The sequence below is a fragment of the Rutidosis leptorrhynchoides genome, chromosome 2, assembly GCF_046630445.1.
Source record: "Rutidosis leptorrhynchoides isolate AG116_Rl617_1_P2 chromosome 2, CSIRO_AGI_Rlap_v1, whole genome shotgun sequence".
Lineage (NCBI taxonomy): Eukaryota > Viridiplantae > Streptophyta > Magnoliopsida > Asterales > Asteraceae > Rutidosis > Rutidosis leptorrhynchoides.
In genome coordinates, this window is record NC_092334.1 from 99,285,364 (window position 1) to 99,301,277 (window position 15,914).

Genomic DNA, 15,914 nt, shown 5'->3' on the forward strand with positions numbered 1-15,914 from the left:
TTCAAGGCTTCAGGATATTGAAGACAGATTGGCTGCTGACAGAAAGCAACAGGCTGAGTCCCTCAAACTAGCCAGAGCCATTGTCAAAGAACAGGATAAGGTTTTTGATAAGATAGAAACTGCTGAGAAAGTACCTACCACTGCTCCTGTAGTACCTGATCACAATATTGAGTTTCCTGATACTTACTATAAGAGCAGGTATGGTAATGTGATGAATAGAAGATCTAATCCCTGCAGAATTATCAAGGTAAACAGGGGGACAAAAAGGGCTTTCAATGTTGTCAGGGAGAACAATGTTCAAGAAAGGATTAGTTTTGATGACTTAAGAACTCTTGGATTCAGTGAATGGATAGAAATCTTGGAGTATTTCATTGGTAAAGGTGAGAGTGCTATCAAGAGTGCTCTTAAGACTGAACTCCAACAGCTGTTCAAGAAGGCAACTAAGTTTGGGAATGCACCAGTAGTTGATGTTGATGAATTTCTTGCTCAAAAGCCTAAAGGGAAGCAACCTACTGGTGAAGGACCAACTGGGAGAAGCCGAATTGTTCTACCTCCTTCCATCCCTGTTTTTGACCCTGCTGAATTACCTCTCCTGTTCCCTGAAGCCTGGAAGATTAAACAAGAGGAGCTATCTGATGAAGAAAGAGAAAGAGAAAGGGATAAAGATAGATAGTCTCCTATGTGCTTAACTTGTATCTTTGTAATTTACTTTTTATTTTTGAATTATCTTGTAATTATTGTATATATCTGGTGTAATGTTAGTAAAGTGAGTTTATCTTCAAAATCATATCAAATTATAAGATATAGATAACTCATCAAAAGATCCCAAAACAAACTTAAAGGGACGAATTTACTGTCTACTCTCTCTAGGTCCCTAAGTGCTGGCTTTAGTGTTTTCTCTTCAAGTCATGGGTTTTGTCATCATCAAATAGGGGGAGATTGTTGAGTCCCCAAAATAATTAAGGATTTAATTATGACAAAACAATATTTATTTGCACTAAAGTGTTATGTGCAGCCAGCACACGTTTGTTTATGTATAGTCAGCTAATATAGCTGTGTCGAGTGTTTAGTATGCTGCCTAGTCTATCAGCACAAGGTAGAAATGTATTCTTCGAATCAGCACAGGATGTGCACCCAGTAAATCAAGAATATCAAGTGACTCAGCATATGAAGGACCAGTAAGTCTGGATATTAGCATACAACACAAGACAGCCATGCTCCATTACAAGCATGGTAGTTTCCCAGAGTGGTCTACATCAACGCACTATTCAACAGAAGTCGAAGACAAAGTTGAACAGAAAAGGACAGGAGTCGGCGGCTGACAAGTGACCTTACAAGACCACGTGGGAATGCAGAAGTGGAACGCATGTGCAGACATGTGTTATACTTTATTCATACCTAGGGAACACAACATTCCATTTGTTTAAATCAAATGGTAGTGCCAAACCGAATGGGTGTGTTCCAGCAAATAGCTACCTAAGAGGAAAGAAGGAAAGCACGCCTTCTGACACAATTGTCCCCACAAGTACAAGGCATCCAATGTACTAGTGGACAATAGATTAATTACACAGTTAATAGAACTACTATATATATTGTTGTATCCACTATTGTAAAAAGTAGTGGTGTGGGTTTATCTGTTAGAGTCAAAACCGTGTAATAGCTTTAGTTTATCTCTTAGCTATAATCTAGGTAATCTGTATCAACCAACTATCATTTCCGCCAAGGATAGTTGTGATTCTTTCTGATTTAATCAATAAAGAATAACAGTTGAAAATTACCTGTGACTCTATCTTATTTACTACATAATACTAAACGTGATTAACTGACTAGTTAATTAAGAAAAGAATTGTATTCACCCCCCCCTCTACAATACTCCTGTTGTTATTAAGGGACCAACAACCCTCCTATAAACGAGCACATTGTCTCCCCCAAATAAGGTAAAATCTCGGGTAATCAAGCCCCCCCCCTCGAGCTCGAGACCTGGTACCGGGTGAATTGCGCATTATGCGCAGCCTCTAGTCACACTCCCTTTTTGGACAATTAGGCATAGTCAAGGATTGAACCCGGGTGGTGTGATTCATTGGGCAACTCGATGGCCACTCAAGCAAGCTTGAGTGGTTAAGTTAAATAATACGAAGTAAAGCATATTTGAGTTCCTTTATTTCGGTTTCATGTTTCGTAGCGTTCTTTGGATTTTGTATGTCGTAATATCCGTATGCTTTCAGTTTTGGTTGTGTTACGATTGATTTTTTGGTTTGGTGAGGCTCGGTATAGATAATTCGTTAGGTTATGCTTTCTAGGTTCAAGCCTCATTAGGATCCTCTATTATTCTTCTTGTTGATTTCGTTTTCTTTTCGAAAACGTTTTCTGTTGTTATAAAAAGTTTTTGTTATTTTCGCCAAAAATAAAAGTTAACTGAGGATTCTTAATTCACAAAAAGATGAATTAATACGGGTTATTACTTAATTTAACCATAATCATTGTTCTAAAGCAAATTATTTCTTCATATACATAAAGAAAACTCGATTTATAGTCATCACAACAAAAAGTGAGTGATTGAATTGACAACTCAATATTTCGTCAGTGGCGAGATCCTATGATTTTTTAATGAAAAACTGAAGGACTTTGTAACATCTATTTCAGTGCGGTTGGATTTTGTTCAACTGCCCAAGGACTTGGTGCGCATCTTTTGTTGTTTTTACTGCTTGAAGTGATTGCTGCGACCATGAAGAAGTCTTCAAAATGTATAGGATACCACTAAATTTAACTATAAGAACTCATATATTTTTAAAAGCTATATTTTTTTTTTAGGTAAACAACCACTAAAGTACTTTTAAAATATAATTATCCTTGAAAGTTTTTTGGAACTCCATCGAGTTTTCATCATGAATTCGATACTGATAACGTCAACACTATTTGACCACTTTGTGCCCATGAACGTACATAATTCTTCAAATACATATAAGGGGAACATGAGTTGGTATTAATTTGTTGATACATTAAAGAATTAACCCTTTTAGAATACGAACATCGCAGACAATTATTCAACTTTTTCCGATGGTCTCAAATTCACATATATGAATATTCCTTGTCATATGTATTCACCGTATAATTTCTAAAAATCAGACGGTATAAAATAAAAGTCATTATATGTGGGTCTCGTGTGTAGAAATTATCGTCAATCATCAGGGGCGAAGCCATGATTTTTGATCACTGGTGGCACAAAATAATATCGAAATATATCGAATCATAAAATTTCAAGTAACAAACTATGATTCACCAATAAAAAAAACAATAGAGTCCCTAAGTTACATATTATTCCATTTTTATAAAAAGAAAAAGGAAGGGAACTTCTCACCGAAGGAGGCAGTAGGAATGAAGGAGGCAAGAAGCTACCGCTTCTAGAATGGTTGCTTATCCTTCACTTCTTTAATAGCGTATCGTTATTTAAAAAAAAGTTTATGGAATCGAAAAAAGGGTTACGGTTGCGGAAACCAGAAAAAGTCGGGAACCATCGGTTACCTTTTGAGTCAAAGTATCGACGAGGCAAGTATTAATGCCTCTTACGATCTTTCTTTTCTTGAAACAATTCATAACTGTTTTATTCGTAGCTCGCTTCAAACTTAGGTGCTTTATCTAAATGTTTGATTCCTATTAAATAATTAAAATGGGCATTCGAATAGCAAAATGGAATCATCTTAAATTCTTGAAGCAAAAGAGTTGGTCTTTGCAAAAAGGAAACCTCAGAACCTTCAAAATTAGTCGTTAATAACTTGGATATTATTTAAAAATAGTCTTTTGTAAATGGATAGTGATATATAGAGGGCTAAAGGTATAAAGCTATTGGAGTTGAGGGTTTATAATGTATATCTATATAATAATACGGTATCTAATGAAGATGTGAAGTACTCCGTATTTATTTTTCCACCTCCACATCCCAATAAAAGTCAAAATAGTAGGTGGACTAGTCATAAGCTTGAAAGAGAAGTGTATATGCTTCGATGCCTCTAAAATGAAATTACATAAGCTTATATAGGCGAATTCAAATGGCATATTCCACCGAATATTTACCTAATAATTCAAGCGTACCTAATACGCATTATTTAGACACAATTTTTCACACTCGGGACCACTTTTGACCTTAAGGAAAAGGTCTGGCCCCACATAATAATTCACACACATTATTGATACAATAATTGACGAGAATTTCTACACACTGGACCCACGTATAATGACTTTTATTTTACACCGTCTAATTTTTAGAAATGTGGTCTCCACCACGCTTCGCTGGTCACTCTGATTGTAAAATTTAATCGAGCAATAAACAGAAGACTGGGAAGAGGTTATAGAAGAAGTTTGGAGTTTGAGCTAAACCCAGATCAGCAACTAAAAATATGTAGACAAAGAAGAGCGCAATTGGTACCGGCTGAGGTACTTTATGGCAGTAATAATCAAACTATCAGACATAGAGTCTACCAACACTACTCAGAGCAAAGAATACTCGGTGTAGGAGAATACAAACTGATCTAAGACTCTGTAATCAGCTCTGATACCAAGAACGGTTGTCCTAAAAATATAAAATTAAAGATTACGATGATAACGGATCGCTACTTCTATATCAGTACAAAGTTATAAACTGAAATACAGAAGTATTAAAATTGGTAAGACAAAGTATTTATAAAACACACCTTGATATTACACTCGATAATTTTACAAACATTGAGAGAGAAGTGAATATGCTTCGATGCATCTCAAATGAAATTACATAAGCTTATATAGGCGAATTCAAATGGCATATTCCACCGAATATTCACCTAATAATTCAAGCGTACCTAATACACATTATTTAGACACAATTTTCCACACTTGGGACCCACCACTTTTGATCTTAAGGAAAAGGTCTGGCCCCACATAATAATTCACACACATTATTGATACAATAATTGATGATAATTTTTACACACGGGACCCACATATAATGACTTTTATTTTACACCGTCTAATTTTTAGAAATGTGATCTCCACCACGCTTCGCTATGCGAAGACTCTGTAATTTGCAAGACTATATTATTATGCTAGCTCATGTATTATGTTTGTCGTGTTTAATCCATTATAGTTTGTTGTTTGTCGGGTTTAGTCCATTATAGTTTGCTAGGGTATTTGACTATATATAGCCTCACTTTATGTACTACTCAAGGGATTATCAATATCAATATATCACGTATATGTTTAACATGGTATTAAGAGCCTCTCTAACCATAATATCAAAACTAACGGTTGTGTTTCTTTTTCTTCAATAACGTATTCAACCATCCATTTTCTTGTTTTCTTTTTTCAGCATACAAATCAATTGATTGGTGTTGATAGAAAAAAAAATAAAAATAAAAAGACTTGTTTAATAGCATAAGACAACACAAATAAAATCAATTGTGTGTGATAATCCCTTAGCCGCAATACACTTATTTTTCAATCGCTTATGACACCTCCTAGATCAATTAATTAATTTTAATTGATTCTTTATATTGATCAATTACCTATATTCTTCAGTATCGCCTCACAATCAATTAATTTAATTGATTCATTTAGTTGATGCCATACACTTCTTTTTATTTTATTTGCACCATAGCCTCATATAGTTGCCCGTTACCTCACGAAGAGAAAAACAAAAAATAAAAAATAAAACAAAAATAACCCGCCTCATGCACACCTCTTTTTTGTTAAGTATTAGTCACATATCTTCAATTAGTTTATTCTTTGTAATTCATCTTGTAGTGGATTCTTGCAAATTGTCAACCGACACAATACTTTATCATCTTGGAAGCCACAACATCATATCATCATAGATTCTAGAGGTTATATTTTTGTGGGTTGTTCATGTAACTTGCAACAACCATCGTATTATCTTAGAAGCTAAACGTCAATTTTAATTATGGAATATCTTCAGGCGCAACGCGTAACCAATGTTCAAAAGGTTTCCCATGGAGAGAGAGAGAGTGAGTGAGAGAAACTTCAACGGAGTTGCACCCAAAGGGGTTGAGGAAGCTTCACGCACTGCAGGGATCAAGATCAGGGAAAGAAATTCAGATGGTAACTACTCGCACCCGCACACGGGTACAAACGGCAGCATCAAATCCTTCTTCTTTTTCAATTTCCCGGAGGATTGGAATATCACGGACCTGTGGAAGTTCTTCAAGAGCTATGGTACACTTAAGGAAGTCTTTTTTCCTCCAAAGAAAAGAATGAAGGGCGGGAAAAGATTCGATTTTGTAAGATACGAAGGAGTAAGAGATCAAGATATGGAAGGTTTTGCAAGAAAGTTAAGCTCACCATTTGCTGGAGATCTTAACTTGAAGGCATTCATCGCCTGGGAAAGAGGATACAACCAACAACAATCTACGGGCATGAAAAACTACCATCACAATGACAACCTCAAGCATCCTAAGGTTATCGATAACACGTATGTTGATGGCAGAAGCTACAGAAAGGTGGTAGATGCGAGAGAAATAATATAAGGGAGAAGAAAGGCGAAAGAAGATAAAGAGATAAGAATGGTTCATGCTTCTGCGGATCTTGATGACTGCAAACTTTTAGAGTGCGCAATAATCGGCAGTGTTAAAAAATATGATTACATTGAACAATTTGGTGATATTTGCGCATCAGAGGGTTTGCAGGAAGGATTTAATATTAAGTATCTTGGGGGCTATGATATTATGCTCACTTTTGATAAACCTCATGTGGCTAATAAGATTATCAAAGACAATAAACACTTTCTTCACACTTGGCTAAAAAATGTTAGAATCTGGGACCGACAGCAGCAGTTATCAGGTAGATTCACATGGCTAAGTATCACGGGGGTCCCGGTGTCAGTTTGGAATATTAAAACTTTCATGGATATTGCCAACTGGTGGGGTAATCCTATTGACACTATTAACTGTAAGATTGTGGGTCACCAAAGTCTTATCATCGGTAAAGTTCTCATATACACGTTGAATTCTGAAGTGGTGAGAGGTAGAGTTTATCTGATTGTAGATTCTAAAAAAATTCCTGTATACGTTACGGAAGAGCTTAGTGATATTGAGGATGCAGAGATTGATGAACCGTACAAAAATAGGTGGGATGATGAGAACTCAAATGAGGAGCATTCTGATGGTGAATCATTCATGAATGAAGTTAGGAATGTGTTTAATCCGGATGATAATGTATGTGACATCGATCGTAGGTCTAATGATGAGTAGGACGATGACGTTGTTTGCAAATCAGCAGAAGTTCATTTGAATTATTCAAAAGATGGTGAGGACCACCGGAATGTTTCCGGTAAGAAGATGAGGAGACAACAATCAGGCGGAGAGAGAGATAGCCGCCTAGAGTCTGGGAATTCAAAATGTTTTGGAACTCAGGAAAAGTTCTCTGACAATAATAATGGTGCCCCATTTTCCAAAAATATGAGTGATAATATTCTCAGTAACCTAGGTAACCCCCAGATACCCACTCCTGGTAACCCTAACAATCCCAGTGGGCCCAATCACACTTTTGGGCCGATGCCAGCTAATAAACCCATGAACTTAACTAGCCCACCTTCTCCTAAAATGTCCAACTCTAAGATGCACACCCCCATAAATACTCACACTCATTCCCCTACAGCCCAACCCGATATTATTTTAACCCCAGCCCATCATCACTCTTCAGCCCAAGCATCTGAACCTATAAACTACCAGAAGTTCGATTCATCGATCTCACCTTCATCCCCACCCACACCCACATCAAATCAGCGAAAATCACCTTCCCCAATACAAACCCTTAGCCCTAATCGTTCAATCCCAACATCCACTCTTACACCCTCCCCTATTCTCGATACTTTCGAAATTGATGAGACCCAAGATGATGGAACAGACTCACCTTTGGCAGATAACCCTTTTCACATCGACGATATTAGTTCTAATCCACAGATTGTTTCACAGCTCAATGGTAGCATCAAAATGAGTGGTGTTAGGGAAGATGTTTCTAATATGCCCAAATTTAAAAGGGTAGCTCGAAAAACCTCGGTCACTTCAAAAACCCATCAAGAGGATAATGGTAAATCAAAGAAGAATGATCACATGACAAATTGGACAGGTACGTCTAAATTCCTTCACATCAAACATCTGGCGAGAAGTGCTCAAAAAGGTAATCTTTCGCAATTCAAGATCAAGAGAAGCAAATCCACAACGGTGAAAAGTGTTAGCAAGAAATCCAGATCAAAAGATTCATCTAAGGTTAACAATTCATCAACTAGTGTCGAAATTAAAGAATTGGGGGAAATAATTGGAGTTCGCTGGCAGGCCAGACAATAGGCTGGTTACTCTAATTCGTTTATTTATTTCTTAATGATTGTTATGTCACTGAATGTTCGTGGAGTGGGGCAAGACGGTAAGCTCAATTGGTTACGAAATTTATGTGGAAAGGAAAAACCTATTGTGTTATGTCTACAGGAAACAAAATGTGGATAAATTGAGGATCACTGGATTGAAGGATTTTGGGGATCGGATAATTTCAAATACATTCAAAAGTTTGCTCAAGGCTTCTCTGGAGGTATGCTTATGGACTTATGGTTTGGGACCATTCTATTTTCAAAGTTAACCAAGCAATTGAAGGCGAATTTGACCTTGCGGCTAAAGGTCTAGTCGAAGGTATTGACTCGGAGGTTGCCATAGTCAATGTCTACGGACCCCATACTACGGCTAAAAAGACTCGATTCTTAAGCGAGCTTGAAAAGTTGCTGCAATTTAAAGACATGCCATGGATTTTGTGTGGAGATTTCAACGAGGTTAGGAGTCAAGGGGAACGTTTGAACACTGTTTTCAACCAAAATCGGGTAGACATTTTCAACCTTTTCATCAACAACAATCGACTTATTGAAGTCCCACTAGAAGGTAAAAAGTTTACTCGTATCTGTGATAATGGAATTAAATTTAGCAAGTTAGACAGGTTTTTGGTATCCGAGGAATTATGCCAATTATGGCCCAATCTTTCAGCCACCACGCTTGATAAGCATATTTCTGATCACTGCCCCATAATACTTCGTAATGGTTTCAAGGATTTCGGCCCCAAACCCACCCGAGTTTTTAACGAATGGTTGTTTCTTGATGGGGCAGAGGATGTTGTTATTAATGGGTGGAATTTGCCTGTATCGGGATCTAGGCCTGACTGCATTCTCCGTAATAAAATGAAGAATGTAAGGGCTGAACTGAAATAACATAGCCAGTCTCTAAACAATCTCAGCGAGAAAATCCTAAACCATTCGAAAGCTGTAGATAATTGGGAATTAATTGCTGAATCGAGGGATCTATCTGAGCAAGAACGACATTCGTGGTTGGAAGAGAAGAAACAATGGATTGCTAAAGAAAAAATCCAAACTAATATGTGGAAACAAAAATCACGTATTAAGTGGACACTTGAAGGGGATGAAAACTCGAAGTTTTTTCATAATTGTATTAAAAGAAGGGGTAATAAGAACTGCATTAGAGGTATTTCCATAGACGGTACCTGGACTGATGATCCACAAAAAATAAAAGAAGAGGTATTTGATTATTTCTCCAATATTTTCAAGTCAAATAATTCGATGGAGGACTGTTATATGGATTTTGATATTGAGAGAGTTACTTATGATGATAACCTGGTCCTCGAGAGTAAATTCAGTGAAGAGGAGATTTGGGATGCTATCAATAGCTGTTGTAGTTCCAAGGCCCCAGGACCGGACGGCTTTAATATGAAATTCTATAAGAAATTATGGTGGTTGATCAAAGGCGATATATTGAGAATGTTCGATTGGTTTTTGTCACATATGGAGTTATCTCGTGGGTGTAATGCTACATTCATAACCTTGGTACCAAAAAATAATAACCCAATCAACTTAAGTGAGTATAGGCCCATAAGCCTAATCAGTAGCCAATACAAAGTGATCTCAAAAGTCTTATCTCGCAGGCTGGCCTCGGTCATACATAAAGTAATCGGGGTAGAACAAAGTGCATTTTTGAAGGAAAGATGCATCCTTGATGGTGTTCTCGTTGCTAATGAAGTTATCGACGAATTAAAAAGAGAAAAGAGAAGAGGATTTTTATTCAAAGTGGATTTTGCGAAGGCGTTCGATTGCCTCAAATGGGATTTTATAGCGGAGACAATGAAAAGTTTGGGTTTCGGAAGAAAATGGATTAAATGGATAATGGCATGTCTCATATTGGCATCAATCTCAGTCCTTGTAAACGGCTCTCCAACGCGAGAATTCAAGCCTGAAAGAGGTGTGAGGCAGGGAGATCCAATCTCCCCGTTTCTATACATTATAGCCGCTGAGGGACTCAACATACTAACTCAAAAGGCAGTGGAGAACGGATTCATAAGAGGAGTAAAAGTTGGCTGAGAAAATGTTACCTTTTCACACCTTCAATATGCAGACGATATGATCTTTTTTGGCGAGTGGAGTAGGAGCAATATTTCAAACATAATGAAGCTCCTAAGCTGTTTTGAAAGCCTCTCGGGACTAAAAGTAAATTATCAGAAAAGTATGCTTTTTGGAATTGGGGTTGGAAAAGATGAGCTTGACTTGATGGCTGCACGATTTAATTGTTCCTCAGGCATCTTCCCTATGACCTACCTTGGTATACCATTGGGAATAAAGATGAACAAAGTTAGTGCTTGGTACCAGGTCTTAGAAAAATTCAAGAAGAGACTCTCGGAATGGAAAGCAAAAGCAATCTCCTTTGGTGGTCGGTTGACTCTTGTGAAATCGGTGCTTAGTAGTTTGCCATTATATTTCTTTTCCCTGTTTCGAGCTCCAGCAAGTGTGATCAAGCTACTTGAATCCATAAGGTGCAATTTCTTTTGGGGCGGGTCGGGTTCCGGGAGGAAACTCTCATGGGTTAAATGGGATAGGGTTCTTCTTCCCTATGAGTCGGGGGGTCTAAATATTGGGTCACTTACTTCAAAAAATCTCGCTTTACTTGGCAAATGGTGGTGGCGATTTAAAACAAATCCTAACTCGTTTTGGGTCAAAGTTATTTCTAGTATTTATGGTTCGGGTGGGGGGTTGGGTGACACTAATGGTTCACGTTGTTTCTATGGAGGTACTACTTGGGCCAACATAATTAAAGCAGGTTACACTATCGATGGACTGGGGATTGCTTTTACTTCTTCTTTCGTTAAAGATATTGGGAACGGTGGCTCTACAAAATTCTGGACGGACACATGGTTCGGGGGTCTGCCCTTCATGGTGACTTTCAACAGGTTATTTGCGTTAGAAATGAATAAAGAAGCATCGGTGCAAGACAGAGTTAGAATGGAAAATGGAGGGGCTGTATTACAATGGCAATGGGTTCGAGAGTTAAGGGGTAGAGCAACCAATGATCTAACCGAGCTCTCAAACCTGTTATATACTATCCAACTACAGTCTAACTCGAGTGATAAATGGAGATGGTTGCTTGGTGATGATGATTTATTCACTACGAAGCAGCTTACAACAATCATTGACAAAAAGCGGCTAGAAAGTTTAGCAGGAGTAGAAACAAATCGAAATTCGTCCATTCCGCAAAAGGTGGCAATTTTTGTATGGCGAGCAAAACAAAAAAGGATCCCGGTACGCACCGAACTTGATAAGCGAGGTATGGATCTAGATTCTATTTTGTGTCCCTTATGTGATGAAGAAGTGGAGACGGTAGAACATTCATTGGTAAAGTGCAGTAGAGTAAAGGAGTTTTGGAAAAGCTTTCTTATGTGGTGGAACATCCCGGGTAATAGTTTAAACATACTTGATCCGTTGGGAAATGACTCGATATTTACCTCCTTCTCTAAGTTCGGAAATAAAATATGGGAGGCAGTTAAGTGGGTTGGTTGTTATATGCTATGGAAAGCTAGGAACAATAAAATTTTCAGGAAAAAGGAGTGGAATGGTATGCATATACTAACCGAGGTGCAAACGGTTAGTTTCGGGTGGATCTCAAAGAGGTTGAAGATGTCCTCCCTGGAGTGGCACCAATGGATGCTCAATCCGGGTTTCTACGTCGCTAGAACAGGTGTTGGCTAGGATTATATTCTCTTTATGTATATAGTCGATCATTCCCTGTTAGCTTTGTTCCCAGAGCATTTACTTGTATAGTTTGTTTTTTCGCACCGAGGCAACTTCTCGTTTTGGTTCTCGGGTTGTATTGTTTTGTTTGTATATATAAAACTTGCTTGCTTTTAAAAAAAAAAATCTTCAGGCGCAACTTTCCTGTCTCAAATTATGCAAATTTTATTTTGAGATGTCTCAGAGTCACATATAAATCTTTCTTTGTCATATGTTGTCGTATTATGTAAAAACATGTGCTTAAATTTTTTTGTACATAATTATTAGTTAGCCGTATATGTTATATGTTAGTCAACAGATAAATATGTAGTTGACCTTGTATTTAGGAAAAGCATGTGTAGTCCTAGTTTACAGCATAGTTGGTTAGTCACTTTGGATATATATACAGCAGTATACAAGATGTAAAACACACAGAGAAATTATCAATCAATATCAGTATTTCATACTCTTATATGGTATCAGAACACAAATATTACGTGTTCTTTCTTGACGACTACACCAACTATCTTTGGACCTTTCCTATTGGCCAAAAATCACAAGTATACAATATTTTTACACAATTTCATCAATATGTAAAAACATAATTTGCAACATCAATTAAATCCCTACAATGTGATAATGGAACCGAATACAATAATAACTTATTTCACAGCTTTTACAAAAATAATGGCATCTTATTTCGTTTTTCTTGTCCTCACACCTCACCACAAAATGGCAAAGCTGAACGCAAGATAATCGCCATTAACAATGTTGTTCGCACCCTACTCACTCATAGCGCGGTTCCTCCGTCTTTTTGGCACCATGCACTCGATATGGCCACCTACTTACTAAACATACTACCCACTAAAATTCTACACAACCTCACCCCCACCCATCGACTATTCAACCGTCAACCAACTTATGACCACCTTCGTATTTTTGGTTGCCAATGCTTCCCGTTAATCCCCTCCACCACCATACACAAACTCCAACCGAGATCCAAACCGTGCATCTTTCTTAGATATCCATTTGCTCATCGCGGATACAAATGCTATGACCCCATAACCCGTCGCATCATTATCTCCGGTCATGTCCTATTTAACGAACAATGTTTCCCCTTTTCTTCAACCACTACTCCTAACTCCGACTCATACGAGTTTCTACACCAAAATATATTCTCCTTGCCCCAACCACTTCACGCAAATTCACCCCCTGATCAGCTTATAAATACACCTCCATCCACACCGAATTCTTCTGTCAATACAGTTCCACCAACTCATACGAACACTCCCACTTCTCCTATAGCCCAAACACCAATCACAGGCTCCTCTACTTCTTCTCCCACATCTACGGCCCACCAGGCCCAACCATTCATTACACCTAAATCTCCTATTCTGTCAACTTCTATTTCATCCCATACATACCCCATGCCAACGTCCACTATTACTCCACCACCTTTCTCTCCTAATCACACTCACTCCTCATCTCAGCCTCCTGTGCATACTACTATGACACCTACACCTTCCCACTCACCACCTATATCCCCCCAGGCTACTGTCACACCACCACCACCACCACCGCCTACCCGTACCATCCACACTCGTGCCATTTCAGGTATTCGCAAACCCAACCCGAAATACAACTTATCTGCCACATCCTCTACATCTCCCTCTCCTATTCCACGAAATCCATTCGAGGCTCTTAATGATCCTCACTGAAAGCGTGCCATGACAGAAGAGTTTCGTGCTCTTATTAAAAACGGGACTTGGGAATTAGTCCCTCGTACACCTGACATGAATATTATTCGTTCTATGTGGATTTTTAAACATAAATTTCGTGCTAACGGTTTATTTGAGTGATATAAAGCTCGTTTGGTTGGTGATGGCAGGTCACAACAGGTTGGTATTGATTGCACGGAGACATTTAGCCCGGTTGTCAAACCGGCTACGATACGCACGGTTCTCAGTTTAGCACTTCAGAACTCTTGGTCCATTCATCAATTAGATGTCAAGAATGCCTTTTTACATGGCACACTATCTGAGACGGTTTACATGCACCAGCCCGCGGGTTTCCGTGACCCACAATATCCGAATCATGTGTGTTATTTGAAGAAATCACTTTATGGCTTGAAACAGGCTCCTCGAGCTTGGTATCAATGTTTTACCGAATACGTTTCTCGGCTCGGATTCATTCACAGCAAATGCGATCATTCTTTATTTATCTACAAACATGGTACTGACACGGCATATATTCTGTTATACGTGGACGATATCATATTAACAGCCTCTTCTAAGTCCCTAAAAGACATGATCATGCGACATCTAGACGCTGAATTTTCTATGACGGATCTCGGCCAACTTAGTTCTTTTCTCGGTATATCTGTCACGCACACGCCTACTGGACTGTTTCTTAATCAGGCTACTTACGCTCGTGACATCCTTGAACGAGCTGACATGTTACATTGTAAACCAGCGAAAACACCGGTTGATACAAAATCCAAGCTCAGTGCACGCGCCGGTCCTGTGTTCCATGACCCGTCATTTTTTCGTAGCATGGCCGGTGCACTACAGTATTTAACATTTACTCGTCCCGATATCTCTTACGCGGTGCAACAAATTTGCCTTCACATGCACGCGCCACACGACGGACACATGGGTGCCTTGAAACGCATCTTGCGATACATTCACGGGACAATTGATCATGGTATTTATCTTAGCAAATCTCCTTCACGTAGTCTTGTTGCATATACGGATGCCGATTGGGCTGGATGCCCCGATACACGACGTTCTACATCCGGCTATTGTGTATATTTAGGTGACAACTTGATCTCTTGGTCGTCCAAACGACAACCTACTCTCTCCCGCTCCAGCGCCGAAGCCGAATATCGTGGAGTCGCGAATGTTGTTTCCGAATCATGTTGGCTACGTAACCTTTTATTAGAACTACATCAACCGGTCCGCAAAGCCACAATTGTTTATTGTGATAATGTTAGTGCCATCTTTCTCTCGAGTAACCCCGTGCAACATCAACGCACTAAACACATTGAGCTCGATATTCACTTTGTCCGAGAGTATGTTGCCCGTGGTCAAGTTCGCGTGTTTCATGTCCCATCTTGATATCAAATAGCCGACATTTTTACCAAAGGACTTCCGCCAGTTCTGTTCAATGATTTTAGGGACACTCTCAACGTTCGTCCACCCCCCGCTTCGAGTGCGGGGGCGTATTAGTTAGCCGTATATGTTATATGTTAGTCAACAGATAAATATGTAGTTGACCTTGTATTTAGGAAAAGCATGTGTAGTCCTAGTTTACAGCATAGTTGGTTAGTCACTTTGGATATATATACAACAGTATACACGATGTAAAACACACAGAGAAATTATCAATCAATATCAGTATTTCATACTCTTATAATAATGATTTTTATAACTGAGTAATGAGCTAAACCGGTCTAAATTAAACTGGCCATCCTAGTTCCCAATTCAAAGTTATTTCTAAAACACGACAGTGTGTTATATTTGTTCAAATAGGAGAAGTATAATATGTATACAAAAGTTATTCCTAAATTTCGATGTATATCAATTATTAAGTCAAAATTCAATTGTTGGTGCCATACTCTTCATATAATAATAAGACAAGATTGCCAATCCATATAACATGCCTATAATAAAACTATAGAAAACGTCCCAACCTCTAAAACACGGGTCTTCATTTTATACCTTAATCCTCTAAGAAATATCTATAGCATAAAATTTGTGGCTTAATTACAACCATGAACCACAAGTAAAGTTGCAACTGTAGCTAGACATACAACCACCAGTATTCCACAATAGTTGCTTCT

At 38.4% G+C, this 15,914-nt stretch overlaps 2 protein-coding genes across 2 annotated transcripts; both read left to right on the forward strand.

Moving 5' to 3' along the window:
• The first annotated feature begins 8,584 nt into the window (after positions 1-8,584).
• Positions 8,585-9,232, forward strand: LOC139888127 (uncharacterized). Its single transcript, XM_071871161.1, has one exon. It carries the CDS (start codon positions 8,585-8,587, stop codon positions 9,230-9,232), a length of 648 nt encoding a protein of 215 aa, XP_071727262.1.
• A 4,568-nt stretch (positions 9,233-13,800) lies between these two features.
• Positions 13,801-15,189, forward strand: LOC139888128 (uncharacterized mitochondrial protein AtMg00810-like). Its single transcript, XM_071871162.1, has 2 exons — positions 13,801-13,886; positions 13,962-15,189. The coding sequence occupies exons 1-2, from the start codon at positions 13,801-13,803 to the stop codon at positions 15,187-15,189; spliced, it is 1,314 nt and encodes a 437-aa protein (XP_071727263.1).
• The last annotated feature ends 725 nt before the right edge of the window (positions 15,190-15,914 follow it).